Source organism: Ambystoma mexicanum, chromosome 7p (genome assembly GCF_040938575.1).
Source record: "Ambystoma mexicanum isolate Mex_15411 chromosome 7p, UKY_AmexF1_1, whole genome shotgun sequence".
Taxonomy (NCBI): domain Eukaryota; kingdom Metazoa; phylum Chordata; class Amphibia; order Caudata; family Ambystomatidae; genus Ambystoma; species Ambystoma mexicanum.
The window spans coordinates 382,270,326-382,288,800 of NC_090939.1; the positions used below are offsets into that span (position 1 = coordinate 382,270,326).

Here is an 18,475-nt window from a genome sequence, read left to right on the forward strand (position 1 = left end):
AAACGGCATTGGTTCATAAAAACGGCATATTTCTTGGGATCCCCCGCAAAACGTTCCGGCGGGGCCAAAGGCATGTGTCCAGGTAGATTGATTTGTACCGGGTTATTCGAACCCATTGCTGTAGAAATATCTCCGGAAACAGGTAAAGGAGTGTGCTCTGCCTGGCCCTGCAATAACCTTTTGGCCAGATCATCAGTTCTTTCCTTGGATAGGATTAGTTCCCTTCTGAGAGCATTAGTCTCCTGGCGGGCTGAGTGCACTTCTGCCCGTAATTCCCCTAAAAGATGGGCCAGCTGATATGTCTCGGAAGTCTCCATAGCGCCCAGGTGGGAAATTGTGGTAAGGCTTCGCGTTCTGTAACGCTCACCTGGTTCCCACGGAGGCGCGGCGTCGAAGGCGCAGAACTCTGAAGATGGACAGGAAGGGCCCCTCTATTCTGGCTTCCCTGGCTCGTTGGATACCCTCCTGTGCGTGAAAAGGGAGTATTACCAACTGTGGAACAATGCTCAAGCCTCCCACTCCCTTCCAACCCTCCACGATACCTCCTCCACGATTACCCGTGAAGCCTCACCTTAGGGTTTGGAAGGATGAGCTCTCCATCCTGCTTCTGATGCAGGGGCGCGTTGAAACCCAGTTACTTCACTGGATTGAGGATTGATGGGAGTTCAGGTAAGCTTGACTGTTCAGGTAAGGCGCTGTAAAAGTTCTGTTCAAAAGTTCAAGCTTAATAATAAAATCGTTGTCTAATTGCAGCAAGCGCTAATGCTTATGTCTTTTTCCCCTTAGGGGCCGGGGTTCGGAGTGCCGGAGATATGGCGCCGACCCGAAGTGAAACAGTTCTGGATGAGCGCTCAGGTAATGTCTTTGCATTCGCTCATTCAATGTCTTTGTCTTTTTTCCCCATAGGTCCGGAGATGCCAGGAAGCGGCAGGACCCGAAATGCAGTGGGAATAATCCAACAGGTAAGACTTAAAAGGAAACTGAGCTTTCCTTATTCCTTTTCTCCCTCTTACCTTTGTTCTTGTCTTTTTTCCTCTAGGCGCCGGGGCGTAGCTGAATCCGGAAGATCGCTGCTGAAGATGGAAGCGCCTTGCAAAGGTGAGTAAAATGCAGCGCTGCAGCGATCGAAACGAAATGCCTTTAAAATGATGTCTTCCTTTTCAGGGCCGTTGGAGAAATGACTCCGGGATGCAGATTTAGCAGGTAAGGGCTTTTCTTCTCCTATTCTCTTCCTTTCTCCCCTTGCAGGTGTTCCAGGGTGCTGGCAGGCGTGGCTGAAGTCAGGATGCAGGAGCTGACACGGTGAGCGTCCAGCTGCTAGGTGCAGAACAACGCGAAGCATGTGTGGCTGTTCGGGTGGGGTTTAAATAGCCTTGGAAGAAGTTCCTGGTATGTATCCTTCCACCAATCAGGTATGTATCCTTCCCCGACCACACCCGGGTGGTGAAGTAGTCCTACAGGTTAAGTAGTCCCATTCAGGCCTCAAGAGGGCCTGGATGAAGCAGCAAGGTCTGCATCAGGTAAGTGTGCACCCAAGCACTTAAACACATATCCTCTTCTATGAACCTGGCGCCTAAGGCGCCAGGACTGGGGTCCGCTATGAGCCTGGCGCTTAAGGCGCCAGGACTGAGTCCAAAGGGCCCCGACTTGGGCCCGCTGAGACTTCCCTGGGGAAAATTATGTCTGCCTCTGGGGTTGCTGGGCCCGGCCTGGCTCCTTAGAGGTAGGCATCATGACAGGAACACAGCCTTGCACTGCCATGGAATGCTTCAAAGCCAGACAGCTCTCCCCCTCTCTTGTCTTCAAGACTGCAGCCACGGATCTCCCATCCCTGGAAGTCACTGTTTGCATTCAAAACCCAGGCAGCTCTGGCATTTTCCCCTCATTTTGCCCATTAAAAAAACACTCCCTGTCTATCATCTGCAAGTCATCCTCACATGAGATCAGCTGTACCACCTCTCCATCCCTACCAATCATCGTGCAAAAATGTTTTGTAAAAAACCTCTCTCTGCTCCAGAACAATGAAAGCTTCAGGCAAACGTTTCCATTTACCTTCCTGTCACACATATTTCTACTCTTCATGAAAAATTGAATGAATCTCACTGTGCTCACGAACTGCATTACAATGTTAGAGGGGCAGGTAATGTGTTAGTAAGACAAATTAATATAGGATTAGTTAATTATGTTTTTTAATGCAGTCCCACACAGATGAAAACTTCCCAATTGTAAAATATGCAATTTTTTAAAATGACAGCACACTGTACTAAATGCTTCCAAAGCTAAACCCATTTTGCTGGTTTGGCTAAATGCTTTTATTGCTAAAAAGCTGTGCCTTGCACCTACTCTGAAATGGCTGCATTTACATACTACCCAATGAAACTCCCACTTTTTCTCTTTTTGCATGAATATCCCTACAGGAGTAGACTTCTTCATTTGACATCATTGTAGAGACCACATCGCGAGACTTCTGGGGCCCGAAGTCTCACGAGATTATAAGCACGATGTGCGACGCTCACTCTACAAGTGCCATTCCGAGCACGAGGCTGGCGTGGATCACACTGCAGCCCCAGCGCCCCTCTTGAGACACAAAAACTATGATCTAGACTTTCCCTCCATTAAGGACCTGCCAACTCTCACCCCATGTACATAGTTATTAGGAGTTAACATGCAGCACTGCAACTGTGTTACCTGAATGCCTTATTGAGAGAATAAAGCCTCAACTGCACACCCAAGGCTCTGTACTGTGGGGGTCCACATCAATCATCTTCTGAAATGGTAGGCCGTATATGTTGGGTTAGCAAAAAATAATTTTATTCAGCTTATGTCATTGAAATGTATCCTTTCAGGTAACAAACCTATTGACATGCTATTTTAGAATTTAAACAAGCTCCTTAATCTACATTATATGGTCAGTTATTTTGTGGTGCTCCAAATGTTTTGCACTACAACTCCCATGATACTTCCCTTCTGACTATTTATTTTATTGAGCATTTGTCAGGCACTTATACAACTGAATAGTGTTTCAAAGCTCTATGAATGGTGAACTGAATAGTGTTTGAAAGACTATGCTGGCTAGGCTAATAGGAGTTGAAGTCCAAAACATCTTGAGTGACACAACATTTTTTCCCATTAATCATTGTCATGCTGTTATCAGTGTCTGGACCACTTGGCGAACTAGGGCTAAACAGTCATTCATTAAAACCCAAAAAGTGATGGGTGCAAGGTTTTGAATTAATCTGAACCACTGGCATTGCTGGACAAACCTCCACACCAGAGTTTTTGGCCCGTCTGTGCCATTGCAAAACGGGCCCAGCCATATGCAAATCATTCGGGTACTGCTACCAGAAATGCCAGTGGTTCAGAGTAAATCGAAACCTTCCGCCCATCACTTTTTTGATTTTAGTTTGTCTCCCTATGTGAGAGAGAGAGTATGCCCAGACGTGGGTCCCTTGCTCACTGCGCCATAGGGAGCCAAGCTGCACCTCGCTGAGAAGGCCCAACAAGGCCGAAACATGTCTGGGGGTGCTTGTGTTTCTGTGCAGAGGGGACCTAGCCTAGCAGTTCGGGCAGGGCTGTTCCCATTGGTGGCAGTACCTGACTGATTTGAATATGGTGTAAACGGGCTAAAAATTGGTGGTGTGGAAGGTGGCCCAGAGCAATGCCAGTGGTTCAGATTAATGTGAAACCCACCCATCGTTTTTTGGGTTGTAAACAGTACTTCATTGCCATGCTTCAACACAGAGACTGCCTAGCAGTTGCTCTTATGTCTTGTCCATGTAAATCCCATGTGAAATAATGTATTTTGTTTGCAGACGTGAGTGAAGATTACTTCCTGAATGGAGACCAAATGAATTTGCTATCAGGAAAGAAGACTGGCAACCCACCGTACCAGGTAAAAAATGACACAATGTTGCTGCCTCTCATATTACAAATCATACTTCACTCAACATGTTATTTATTCTTCTTTTTTTTTTACTTTTCTTGATGCAAGTTATCACAACCAGGCAATGTTTTTGTTGGCAAGCACAAAGTAAACTGTGTATACGTTTAGTGAACATCTCAAATTATCATCTATTAGTTGTAATTGTTCTGTGATGTGCCATTGACAGATTTGTTGATGCATGGCACGCCTCCTACAGATGAAGACAATTACTCAAATTTATTAGCTAATTCATTATTTGTTTATCCAGCAAACTCCCCAGGTAAATTCTGGAAAAAGCAGCAAGTGTGTAAGCAGAGGCGTTGCTAGAGGGGGTGAGGGGGCTATTGTCCCAGGTCTTTTAAGCTCAGGGGCTACAACCAAAAGGCTAGCTAACCCCGAGTTCCGACAGTCCTGGCATTAGTATAGCCCTAGATGTTTTCCAGACCTAACAACACCCCTGTGTGTAAGTACGGGGAGCTTGCGCAAAAGCGGCACAATAGTAAAAGCAAAGAAACACTCTCTGTTATGATATGGCCAGAGCCCTCAATTTCTATGCATTGGCTACATGATACCCGCCCCCTGAAGTCATACTTAATCCACTATCTAGGAATGCCTGGCTCTGTACAACATCCTATTTTTCAGCAGGCCCACTGAGCTTAAAGAGCAATTTTAAAGAAAATGGTAATTGCATGAGGGTACTACTAACGTTTGCACTTACATGCTGTTGGTGTTAGCCTAGAAAAAGACATGGCCCCTTTAAGGGATCAGGGCACACCAAGGCGGAAGGGGAGGGACGAGGGAAGGGAAGGGCAGTTGGAGGATGTAAGAATTAAAGAAGATTGAAACGTTATGAGGCTCCTGTGATTCTTAATGTCAATACGTTGTAGAGGCCTGTGATGTGTAGAGTCCACCCACAACAACTGCAGACGAAGCCGCAGACCCAGGCGTGCTGTAGAGGGGCATCCCGAGCCCTGCAGTGAGAGACAATCCACGAGAGCAGAAAGGCAGATGTTGCGGGAGCCCACCCTGACAACAGTGAAGACATCCCAGTAGCCCACCCCGACAGCAGTGAAGACGTCGCAGGAGCCAACCCCGACAGCAGTGAAGATGTTGCGGGAGCCCACCCCAGCGACAGTGAAGACCGCCGGTCGAGGACCAGCAGAAGAGCAGAGAAGAACGCCGGACACAGCCGGCAGCAGGAGGAAGTCGCGGGAGCCCACACCCAGCGACAGTGAAGCCTGCCGGCCGAGGGCCAGCAGAAGAAGGTGCCAACAGGCGCTGCCCAGCGGAGCCGAAGAGGAACCACACCAGGAGCAGCCCAACGGCGGGAGCAGAAGTCCACAGGAAGTGCGCAGCCACAGCAGGTATCAAACCCTGCGTCTCCCACACAATGATATTAAAACGAGAAATATTGCAGCTGCAGCAGGTATCAAACCCTGCGCAGTGACATTAAAGCAGATACAAAAAAAAAAGAGAGAAAAGATTGCGACTGCAACAACAGAAACGAGAGATTGTGGTTGCCACAGGCACCAGACCCTACGCAGTGACACCAATACAGAAACGGATTGCAGCTACGGCAGGTACCAAACGCCGCGTCTCCTCAAAGTGACATCTACAACAAAAAAAAGACATAATAAAGGGAGTGGATAACATAACGAGGATACTCCCTCACGCGGCTAGCGTCACGACAACCATTATAACCACCACACTATATACAAAGAGCCTCACGCCTCTCATACAATAAAGGCTTTAAAAGATCTTCTACCAATGGCAATCCACTAAAGAAAAGGGACTGAAACGGGGACTACACCCACCCAACCTCTACCAGTCAATAACATCATTCACCAGCCACACCTAACGCGGTGTACTGCTAATTGCCTCAACCACGCCTAGACCAACCACCAAATTAAGATGATGGATCCAGGCCAGGCACAGGCAGCGGCTGCTGTTGCGGGAGCACTCAACGCCAACCCCAATTCCCACGCTAGCCTCATGAGGAGGCCAAGCCCTTTCACTCTGAACCCTCACCACGACCAGGGTCAATGCTGGGAAGAGTGGGTGGAAGAATTTGAAGACTTTGTAGGTGCAATCAGCACTCAAGACCCCCCACAACAAGATCAGCATCTTCACAAATGTTACGGGAAGAGAAATCAAGAACATCATACGTACAATTCCCGCCCAACAACTAAACACATATGCTCGCCTCCTAGAAGCAATTCATGAAAAGCTGGTTATTACACCCAACAGAGACTATGAACGCTACACATTCAACCAGTGCGTCCAACTAGCCCACGACTCCATAGGTGAATTTGTCATCCAACTCCAAAGGAAAATCATAAAGTGTGATTTCACCAATTTTAATGATGATTAAGCTATCAGACTGAGAATCATTGAGGGATGCATCTCGACGATGTTCAGAAAACACCTCCTGAAGAAACCCCTGTCCTTAAAAGAAATACTGGACCTGGTCAGAGTCTACGAGAGAATAGATGTCCAAACTGCTGCCATAGAGAACCCCAAGAAAGGAGACACCATAGCAGCCATGACCCCCTACACCCGGTATCCAAACTCACCAAACAGGCAAACCCTCAGGAACACTGCGCAACGACCACAGAGCACCGGCAATGCTACCGCTGCGGGTTTGAATACCCCCACAAGGGACCATGCCCTGCAATTGGACAACAATGGCTGCGATGTGGCATGGAAAATCACTTTCAAGCTATGTGTAAGGAACAACTTCCGGAAACTGGGCCTCATCGCCCACAGAATGTTAATCGCCCCTGGGAATCCCAGAGAGGACAGCAGGATCAACAACCCGCCGAAAGCGGACTGCCATACTCCACAAACCCTCAACAACGCCCCAACACGGTGAGAGCACTCGAAGGACTACAAATTGAGCCCGACAGGAAGCCTCACTAACTCCATGACCTTCACCTCTATGATCAAACACTCATGGCCAGCCCCGAAAAATCCTATGTGAGAGAGTACACTCCACTCCATGTCCAAGAGGACTACATGAGCCAACTCCCAGCGGGCTACGACCACTACGACTATTCCCCACCAAGCTCCTCTCCAGAGGCGACCTCACAACTACAATACCTACAGGATGGGTACGACAGACAATACGTGAGACTACTCAGTGTCGAGGATGAAGAAACACCAGCCCCCAAAGTCATCATCCAAATGGGAGGTATGATAACAACTTTATTGTTGACACCGGGGCAACTGTGAATGTCATGAATGAAGAACTGTACCAAGCCATAGCACATCTCTATCCCCTACGCCAGTCAAGAACGCACATATACCAATGGGGAGCGGCACTTCCACTAACGTCCAAAGGACAATTCCAATGCAACCTGATACACCGTGATCTTACGACGACAGCAGCAATACACGTCATCCGGAGTCCCTCAATAGGGAAATGCCACCTCAGCAACAGGACGGCCAGACCCCTAGCTCTGATAGACCTTCAATACGAGCCGTCCGAAATCATAAGAGGACAACCATCTGACAGAGGAGAAGTGATGGCCATGACTTGCCGACCCCTTACCAAAGAGGATCTTCAAAAGCAGTTTCCCAAATTATTTGAAGGAGTAGGGAGGCTCAAAGACTCGGTCGTCAAGCTGCACATCAATCCCAAAGTGACACCAGTACCCCAACACCCTCGGGAAGTGGACTTCCATCTCCAGGCACAAGTGTTGAAAGAATTACAACTACTACTACAGAACGACATCATCGAGAAGGCGGAAGGACCAACCCCATGGGTGTCCCCCATTGTAATTGTCTCCAAAGACAACGGGCGACTGCGCATATATGTTGACATGCGCATCCCGAACACCACCATCGAAAGGGAGAAACACCCGGGCCCGAACCTGGAAGACATGCTCATCAGGCTGTACCAAGCGAAAAACTTCTCCAAGTTAGACCTCAATCAGGGCTACCACCAGTTGGTCATAGACCCAGATTCCAGGTCCATAACTACTTTCGCCACACATGAAGGACTCTTTAGATATAAGCGCCTCAATTTCGGCATATCCTCGGCCGCAGAGATCTTCCAAGAGACCATCAGGAGATTAATATTGTCAGAAGTCAACGCACTAAACTATAGTGATGACATTCTCATATTTGGAAAAGACCAGGAGCAACAGGACAGATCACTTCTAGCGGTGTGCAAGACCCTACAAGATGCCGGTCGGCCCCTCAATGGCCTCAAATGTGATATCAATAAAACTAGTCTTAAGTTCTTCGGTCACATATTCTCCGACACGGGCATGACAGTAGACCTGGACAAGATTAAAGCCATCGTTGAGCTCCAACCCCCCTCTACAACCGTGGAACTCTGATTGTTTCTAGGGGTGGCGGGGTATTGTGCAAGATACCTCAAGAACTACGCCACTATCACTGACCCCTAAGAACCCTCCTCAAGAGAGACAGCCCTTTCGAATGGGATGCGAGATGTAAAGCAGCATTCCTGACAATCAAAGACAATCTAGCCAACCATCACCATCTGGCATATTTCCACCCTGAGTGGAACACCATCGTCACGGTTGACGCAAGCCCTGTCGGCCTAGGAGCCATCCTAGAGCAAACCAACCCTGGAAACACAGAACAACACACAGTGATAGCATATGCCAGCCGAGCATTGTCCCTCGTTGAAAAAGTCTATTCCCAAGCGGAACGGGAGAGCCTCGCAGCCATCTGGGCATGCGAAAAGTTCCTCCACTTTGTAGTGGGACGAAGATTCACACTGGTCACCGACCATCAAGCGCTCCTGTCCCTATTCGGGAATCCCAAAACAAAGATGCCCCCCAGAATAGAAAGATGGGGAATAGGGTTGCAAGAATACGACTATGACATTATTCACAAACCCATGGGAGAAGCCAACCCAGCTGACTATTTGTCAAGACACCCAATGGCAGGAGCAGACCACTCCCTAGCCGGCGCAGCGGAAGACTACATCGCATATCTATCATCCAACGCCATGCCGCCTACCATATCAACAAAGGTCTTTGCCGCCAGGAGCAAGGCCGACCCCACCATTGCGACTGCCTTATACCTGACCCATACGAACACATGGAAGAACGCACACGAAAGAGGAAACGGAGAGGAGGGGGCAGACAAGAATGACCTTTGCCGTCTAGCTTAAGTCCACGCCAAACTAGTAACCACGGACCAAGGCATACTACTATGAGGCAACTGCCTAGTAGCACCGAAAGAATTGCGGAAAACCCTGGTGGCAATAGTCCACGAAGGTCACAGGGGGATTGAGAACACGAAAAAGATCCTGCAAACTCACACATGGTTCCCCTACATTGACGTCATAGTAGAAGACATACTGGCTCACTGTAGACACTGCCAGCTGTCGGCGAAAAAGACAGACCCCAACCCGATGCAACCGACAACCCTCCCAGAAAGACCTTGGCAACGGGTCGCGATGGACTTTTACGGGCCCCTAGAAGAAGGAGAGTACCTTCTGGTGGCCATCGATGAGTACTCAAGGTTCCCATTCGTCAAGCAGACAACACCCACATCTTTCTACGACAGCGCTCCCATCATAGACAAACTCTTCAGTGAGTGGGGCATCCTCAACATCGTTAAAACCAACAACGGACCTCCATTCCAAGGAAGAGACTTTGCCAGGCTGGCAGATCACCTTGGATTCCTACATAAAAAGATCACTCCACTCTGGCCTCAAGCCAACAGAATGGTAGAACGGTTCATGGCGACCATAAAGCTGACTCGACAGAAAGCCCTGGTTGACCAAGTGGCGCACCCGCAGGCAATCTGCAGCATGCTAAGGAGCTACAGGAATACCCTGCACGATGTGACAGGGCGGACACCGGCCGAGCTAGTGGTAAAATACAACCCCAGAACCCGCATTCCCCAATGGGAAGACTACACGCCGGAAGAAGACTCAGCCATAAGAAGGCGGGACGCCGAGAAGAAAGCAAAGGCCAAAAAGTGGGCCGACATGAGAAGGAACGCCAAAGAGTCACAACTCGAAGTCGGTCAAACTGTACTAGTCAGACAAAGACAGTTAAAGAAGACAGAGACACAGTACAGCCCAGAACCTCGAGTCATCACAGCCATAAAGGGACCCATGATAACAGCCATAGGGGTGCCCGGCGAGATAACACGAAACGGCTCATTCTTCAAGAAGCTACTCTTGGAAGACATGGAAGAGTCCGTGGATGCACCAGCGCACCCTGAGACTGAAGGACATTCGAGCCCTCCTGTTGAGGCAACAGGCGAAACCCGAGAGTCGCCAGGCAGGCCCAATAGGGCAGTGCGAAGACCTGCGAGGCTCATCGAACAGATGTGATTCCCCACTTTCATGATAAGCACGGGGGAGATGTTAGCCTAGAAAAAGACATGGCCCCTTTAAGGGATCAGGGCACACCAAGGCGAGAGGAGGCTGAAAGGGGATGGACGAGGCAAGGGAAGGGCAGTTCGAGGATGTCAGAATTAAAGAAGGTTGAAACGTTACAAGGCTCTTGTGATTCTTAATGTCAATACGTTGTAGAGGCCTGTGATGTGTGGAGTCCACCCACAACAGTTGGGACCCCTCCATGCAATGGTAATCGCTCTCAAAGTGTAAAGGTGAAAAGTAAATCAAGATGTCATCGCCTTCACGCTTTAGTTTTACTCTACGATTTGAGAGCAATAAAACACTGCCTGCAAATTATGCTTGGATGGAAATGGAATCTGCCTGCTATTTATTTAGCAGGTGCAATTGCGAGGCGCATTCCACTGAAGTCCATTGGTTTTAAACCTACGTGAAAACCGGGAGCTCCACCAAGACGGAGATACCTACTCCGTGTTGCTGTTCTCCTCTGGCTTACATGAGCTGCAAAATGGGGCAGAGCGTTAAACCCTTACCGTTTTGAAGTGTCTTGTTTTGTTATTTAGTGCTGCATTCCTCCATTTTGCAGCTTTACAGATGTAACATGCCACAGAAGGCAGGATTCTAGGAGTGTCGATCCTGCAGAAGTAATAACTCTGGAGGCATTATCTAATGTGTGCAAACTGCAGGCAGGGAAACGCTAACCTGAGCACTTATTTTGTTGTGCATTCCCTGCTTTTAATTTTCTACTTTTGTAAACTGGAGTGCAAAAGTAAAGTGTAAAAGAAGAAAAAATCGCCTTTACTCCTAGCTTTTGCAGTCCGTTTTGTAAAATATATAAATGTTGCATGCAAATTATGCTTTGCAGACAGCTTTTACAATGGATCCCTCTGGAAACCGCCTACTTTTAGCAATCCATTAGTTTAAAGCCAGCATGAAATAAAATCTCTTTCATTTTCCCACTACATTTTTTAAAAGTTGAAAATTGCATGCAGTGGACCCAACCTTGTGTACATGCTAATATTGATAGTCCTTGCATGCGATATATACTTTTTAAAGAATGACCTCTGTGGCGTTGCCCCGTAAGGGCTGCGTACGCGGCGGCGTGACGTTGCACGTCGCCGCGTGCGGCTTAAATAAACGGGGCGTTCCCGGAAGCGGTAGAGCGACCGGGGAGCCCGAACCTGACGGACGTGTGCGTGTGAGCTCTGTTGGGTTGGGGGCTCACGGGCACGCCTGGGGGGCAACGGACAGACCCCCAACAGTGGCGACGAGTGATGTCGGATGCCCGGGCCCGGCGGTGAAAGGCGTCCGGAATTTTTCAAACGAACGGAACGTTCACGGACGTTTCGTTTCATGCCGTGGCTGCGGACCGCACACGCGGCTTGCGGCCATTTTGCATACGAGGCCGCGGAACTTCTCGGAGCTCTGGTTCGGACCGAGAAGGTGATCCGGGTCTAAGTTTTGGATTTTGTGGTTGCTGAGTGCATGACCTGCACGCCCATACCCAATTCGTGTGTTTTCATCAGATTTTGGGACTTTTACGTCGAGTGTAAGCCGGGATAAGGACTAATATGGCAGGGCCTGCTTAGTCCAGTCCATACACGTGGCTCAATTTTTGGGACTTCTATACGGCAGTACTTTGCTGCAAGGTGGCAAGAAGGCACTTCCTCGCCCCCTTCATCATCAGGACACTCTTTTTGATCCTCTTCATCATCACGAGGTGGTGGCCGTTCTGGGAAGTTCTGTTCGTGTGTTTGCACCAGACTGTGTGTGGCATGGGGGTGCATCCTTCCGCATGGTGATGGTGGGAATCTGAGTTGCGGCCCCAGGTCTGGTAGTGGGGTGCCTGTGCGCTCAGTCCCATGTCCGACAGCGACCAGGACGGTGACACCGCGGATCCTGGGGAAGAATCTCAGGACGAAGGTCAGGCGGCCCAGCCTGCATCTCTGCAACCGCTGCCACCGGGGAATCAGGGGCCTGCACCACAGGCACCACTAGGGGCACAGCCTGTTGCTCCACAAGGGCCCCCCATTATGGCTCAAGCTAGAGCCCAGACGGCCCTGCAACCGATACCAGAATTCGATCCTACGGGCCCCCCGTCCAGTCTGGGGCCCCGATGGAAGAGGTGGGTGGCCCGCCTGGACATGTACTTCAGGGCTGCTTGAGTGGATGACGATGACAGCATGGTAGCCACCATGCTGTACTCGGCGGGAGCCGCGGTTCAGGAGATCTTCGAGTCGCTGACTCCGGTGGACCAGACCTATGGTGAGGCGAAAGCGGCTCTCCTCGCACACTTCCTTCCACTTGCCAACGTGGACTTTGAGAGATTCGTGATGCTGTCGGCCAAGCAGAAGGATGATGAGACCCTGGACACGTTTTACGGCCGCCTGCGCCGCCTTTCCCAAGGGTGCGCGGGGGGGGACGCGGAGGACATGATACGGACAATGCTGATCCAAGCATGCTCCTCCGGCAAACTGAGGAGACAGGTCCTCAGAGAGCCGGGAATCACTCTGTCCCGTATACTAGAACTGGGTCGATGTCACGAAGTGGCTGAGGCACGGGCAAACAAGATGGAAGCGGGTTCACGCTCGATCAAGGCCGAAGAGGTGTGCGCTGTGTGGCGGGGCGGCAGAGGAACAAGAAGGCCTGGTGGAGCCCCCCGAGACAGGGCAGGAAGATCGGGGGAGTCATGTCAGAAATGTGGCTATGACCTCCCCCACCCCACAGAGTGCCCAGCCGCAGGAAGAACATGTGGCCGATGTGGGCTGCCGGATCACTTCTCGAGAGTGTGTAAGTCGGCTCTACCTGTCATGGTACCCAGAGGTCCTGCCCGAATCTGGACTCCGCACCAAACCCGGCCATCCAACGTGGCCCAGGTGGATCAAGCGGAAGAGGAGGCTCAGGCAGAGGAGGCTGAAGTAGAGGAGGAGGAAAACATCTTCTTCGTCTCAAGCATGGGGATCCTGAAAGGCAAAAGCAGGAGACAGCCAAGGTGCGTGGTGGAGGTGAACCGCTCGCCTGTTCCCGTGCTGGTGGACACCAGGGCATCGGTCAATGTTATGGCGAGGGGACATTATGACGCTCTTGACCCATTACCGAAACTGGCTGTGCCAAGAGCTCGCATCTTCGCCTTCGGTGGACTGGAGCCCATACCGCTGGACGGAGCGTTCTTGGCGAAGGTGGAGCATGAAGGCTCAAAGATCAGAGCCCGGTTCTATGTGACCCCCATAAGCCACAACACCCTGCTGAGCTGTGCGGCTGCGGAGGCACTCGGGATAGTGAGTTTTGCATACTCAGTATACCTGGAAGATATCAACGATCTACTGGACAAGTACGCAGCCCTGTTCAACGGCATTGGGAGAATGACCGGTGATCCAGTCGGCTACACATTGACGACTCAGTACAACCAATTGCCCTGAAACACCGGAGAGTTCCTTTTCATCTGAGGGAGCAAGTCGACAAAGAACTGGACAACCTGGTGGCCTTGGACATCATCGAGAAAGTGGAAGGCCCAACACCATGGGTGTCCCCCATTGTCGTGGCCAGGAAACCAAAGCAGCCGGACTCCGTTCGCATCTGTGTGGATATGAGGCTACCCAACAAGGCCATAAAAAGGGAGCGACACCTGACCCCGACCATCGATGACATAATTGCTGAGGTCCAGGGGGCCAGATTCTTCTCCAAACTCGACCTCAGAGCAGGGTACCATCAAGTTGTCCTCCATCCGGAGTCCCGGTACATTACTACATTCACCACCCACCGGGGACTCTACAGGTACAAGAGGTTGAGCTTTGGGGTATCGTCGGCTGCCGAAGTGTTTCAGAACATTATCCGTGGTGCACTTGCTGATCTTGAAGGGGTACTCAACATCAGTGATGACATTTTGGTGTTTGCCAACACGGAGGTGATCCACCTGAAGCGCCTGGCCAAGACCTTCGAGAGACTACAGTCATTGGGCCTCACCCTCCATAGGGACAAGTGCGAATTCTTGCGCCCATCAATAGAATTCTTTGGGTTCGTGTTCAAGGAGGGAGGGGTGTCACCCGACCCGCGGAAGGTTCAGGACATAAAGAGTGCACAGCCCCCGGAATCCGTATCGGAAGTGAGAAGTTTTCTGGGCATGGTGACCTACTGTGGTCGGTTCATCCAAAACCTGGCCTCGAGGTCTGAGCCGCTCAGAGCTCTTACCAAGAAAGAGACCGCCTGGCACTGGGGTCCACTGGAACAGTCGGCGTTCGAGGACATCAATAGCGCCCTAACAACGGAAGACACCATGGCGTTTTTCGACCCGGCGCTACCCTCGGAGATTGTGGTCGACGCCAGTCCGTTCGGCCTGGGGGCGGTCCTGACCCAGGTGGACCCGGATGGAAACCTCCGGCCCGTAGCATACGCCAGCAAGGCGCTCTCGGAAACGGAGCAGCGGTACTCCCAGATCGAGAGGGAGGCCCTGGCGGTCTTGTGGGGATGCCGACATTTTCGCCTCTATGTGCTGGGGCGCCCGGTGACTGATCATAAACCCCTGCTCCCGATTCTGGCGGGCTCGTCATCTAAGCCCCCGGCCAGAATTGAGAGATGGATGCTCGCATTGCTTGAGTACGGGGTCACGCTGGAATACCGGCCAGGTGCCAACAATGCAGCGGACTTCCTTTCCCGTCATCCCGGAGTGTGTGGGGGAGTGGCGGGAGACACCTGCGCAGAAGAAGCGGACGACAATGTCCGGATGGTGGTGGAGGGAGCAACACCAAATGCACTGCCCCTGTCGGAGCTGGAGGCTGCGGCGGCCGAGGATGGGTGCTTCCAGATACTGAAGCAGTCGATGCAGAGCGGTTCCTGGAAGCTCGTCTTGGAAGCTCTCGCAGGGTGGACCCATGAGGCGAAGACCGCCCTTGAACAGCTGTGGAAGGTGAAAGATGAGCTGTCCTTCTCGGAGTCGGGGCTCCTGCTCCGGGGGGATCGCATAGTGGTCCCCCACTCCAAAGTGGGTGAAGTGATCGCTTTGGCCCATCACGGACATCAGGGTGCTGCCAAGACGAAGGCGAGGCTGCGGATGAAGGTCTGGTTCCCGGAGCTGGAGAAAAGGGTCGATGACTTTGTGGGAGGTCGTGCATGCGGACTTTGGGTCCACGTCCGTGGGCACCCATTTTCTGGCCATAGTCGATGAGTACTCCCGGTACCCCGAAGTGGAGTTTGTGGAATCGGTGGCATTCGAGCATGTGGTAGTCGGCGTGGAAAAGATCTTCGCAACCCACGGGTTTCCCCTGACGCTGTGCTCGGACAATGGGTCGCCATTTCAAAGCGAACGTTTCTCAGAGTTCCTGGCCAGCTGTGGAGTTCAACATCGAAAGATATCCCCTCTGTGGCCCTGGGCCAACGGCGATGCGGAAAGACTGATGCGAACACTAAACAAGACATTTCGGATTGCGCAAGGACAAGGCCAGCCCCTCCAACGGGCATTGTATCAATTCCTGAGAGTGTATCGCACCACCCCACATGCCTCCACTGGTGTCGCCCCGGCGGAAGTGCTGTTCCGGCGATGCCCCCGGGGTCTACTGCCGGAGGTACAGGAGAGAGAACCCAGGATTATCAACGACCAGCAGGTTGAGGACGACCGACTGGCCAGGATCAGCCAAGAGAACGTGCGCCGGGGCCTGCGGCCCCAGCGGCTGGAACCCGGGGATGAGGTGCTCATCCGGAACCGCCATCCTCACGGGAAGTTGTCCCTACCTTATGAACCAGCGCCTCTGGATGTGGTCGCCGTGAAGGGGTCCATGGTGGCGGCCTCCGATGGGCGAACGGTTGTCACCCGTAACGTCAGCTTCTTCAAGAAGCTGGGGGACTCGAGAACTGAACCCCCTCTGGATCCTGGTGTCGCCGAGATCCCTGATGAAGATGGGCCCCCTCTCGGTGTCCCGGCCTCTCCGTGTCGGGAGGCTACTGGTGAGCGACTGCCGGTGCCGGAGGTGAGGGGGAGGTACCCCCAGAGGACTGGGCGAGGAAAACCCGCTTACCTCAGTGAGTATGTGTTGGGACAGTTGGAGAGTCGTCCGGGGTGAGGGTGGCTGACATTAAAGGGGCCTGGGTCCAGTTTGGGCAAGTTGTTTGTTGTGTGATATGTTGTGTTTAACTAATAATGTAATTTTGTGTCCTCCTGAAAAAGGAGGAGTGTGGCGTTGCCCCGTAAGGGCTGCGCACGCGGCGGCGTGACGTTGCACGTCGCCGCGTGCGGCTTAAATAAACGGGGCGTTCCCGGAAGCGGTAGAGCGACCGGGGAGCCCGAACCTGACGGACGTGTGCGTGTGAGCTCTGTTGGGTTGGGGGCTCACGGGCACGCCTGGGGGGCAAAGGACAGACCCCCAACAACCTCCATGCTGGCATTAAACAATGGGCTCTTTGAATACAGAGCACGAATGTACAGTGGAAATGTAATTTCAGCTTTGTGTCCCTTCTCCACCTTCAAAAAGAAAGGAACTCACCGAGAGACATAGAGCCAGGCATAAACCATGTTATGCCTTGGTTATTTGCCATGCTTTAACACTCCAGGTCTTACAAAATGACTCCTCCTGTATTTTTATGACATGGGGTCTCTGCGTTCGTGCTGCCTGTGATGCTAAAGTATGTTATTGGAATAAAGACAGAAGTGAAATGGGATGTGAAGATGACATACAGTTTGTGGGCATTGTTTCCTTATGGCCATTCCTACCCACTACCTACTCTTCTCCTTCCAAAACACACCCATCTGTGATCCTTTTCAGCAAACTATTGTATCCAGTGTCATCATACTCTGTCCCGTATGGGGGTCTGCCAGTGTTATTTTTAAGCCGTCTTTCCAAACGTAATGTTAATGGCTTAGCTGCCATTGGAAAATAGCTCCTGGTGTAATAATGTCTGGAGAAGGTGTGTCTTCTGCCACTTGATTTATAAGCAAAAAGACCAATATGCATGCCGTTGCATCTGTTCCGTGCACTAATGTCATTTAAAAAAAAGCATTGCTAACACCAACAATTTTGGCCTATTCGACGCAAGTGGCCACACCTATTTCCGATTGTTGCCATGTGATGGCCACGTAGAAGTACCATAATGGCAGTGCCTAGCAAGTGCCTATCTCATACCTACTAAAAATCGCAAACTATTGGCTTTGTCCATGTCTGATTTAAATGTGCAAATTCTTTTCGGAGATTTCAGGTCTTACCAGGGGTGGACTGGCCCATAGGGAACTCTGGAGATTTCCCGGTGGGCCTCTGCACCCTGGGCCTCTTTTGTGTGGTATTTCCAAATTTTCTCATATGAAAAGCATTGGGCTTACTGACAATGTGTCATATAGGGCCACTTTGAACTTTATTTCCAGGGCCTCTTTTGGTCCCCAGTAATTATTTCCAGGGCCTCTTTTAGTTCCCAGTCCACCCCTGGGTCTTACTCTCAGAACCTAGCGGCATTATGACACAGAGACGGACAATCAATCAATTAATCCCTCTTTGATCTCACAGATGCATATTCAGAAGATTTCATTTGCAGCAGTGTGTCATACTTGAAACAAAATAATACAATCTTTCATAGAACACACAGGTAAAATAAAAACTTGCTAGAAATATTTTCTTTTTGTTTTAATTAAGAGCGTTTAGTTTATTGGAAACTTTTACTTAAGAGCAATGTTCAAATTAAGTTTAAACTACATGGGCAACACAGTCGTCTTTCAGAGTAGGTTAATTGTCAGTATTCCGATAAAAAGGAATTATTTACAACAGGACTTCTTGACGCTTTTATAAAAGTCTGTTTTTAGTACTTGTAGAAATTTGGCTAGAGCGTAAATTAGTTAAAAATCATGTCCCTCATGACAGCGGTTCCACACTATTCCTCAGCGGACAAATGATCATTCTTAGAGACTAGGTTGCCCATATGTTTGCTCCTTCCTGCCCGTAAATTGCGGCAGAGGAGTATCAGATGGCATAGGGGTTCTTTTTGATCTTTACAGAACCTACAGGGGAGTTCTGTGTGTCCACATCGTGTCTTGCAAATAAGAGTTATTTTGTCAGGATAATGTTAAGCCTAAACTTATGAAACATGTTTCTATGATGTACACTTGGAAATTGTATGAGGTAATTTGGCACAAAATTTAAGAAACTGACAGTTGTTTGTAATAGAGAATTAGGGTTGTGTTTGTTAGCCCTTTTTTCCGTTTCGTGCCAATCATCGTTTTATTTATTATTTAC

The 18,475-nt window shown here is 50.5% G+C and overlaps 1 protein-coding gene across 2 annotated transcripts in view; it reads left to right on the forward strand.

Annotated features, from left to right (window-relative positions):
- SAMSN1 (SAM domain, SH3 domain and nuclear localization signals 1) overlaps positions 1–18,475 on the forward strand; it is a 1,266,558-nt gene that overhangs the window by 367,395 nt on the left and 880,688 nt on the right. For both annotated transcript variants that reach the window (XM_069636417.1, XM_069636418.1), the window contains exon 6: positions 3,813–3,892. In XM_069636417.1, the coding sequence (XP_069492518.1) occupies positions 3,813–3,892 (80 nt within the window). The remainder of the gene's footprint in view (positions 1–3,812; positions 3,893–18,475) is intronic.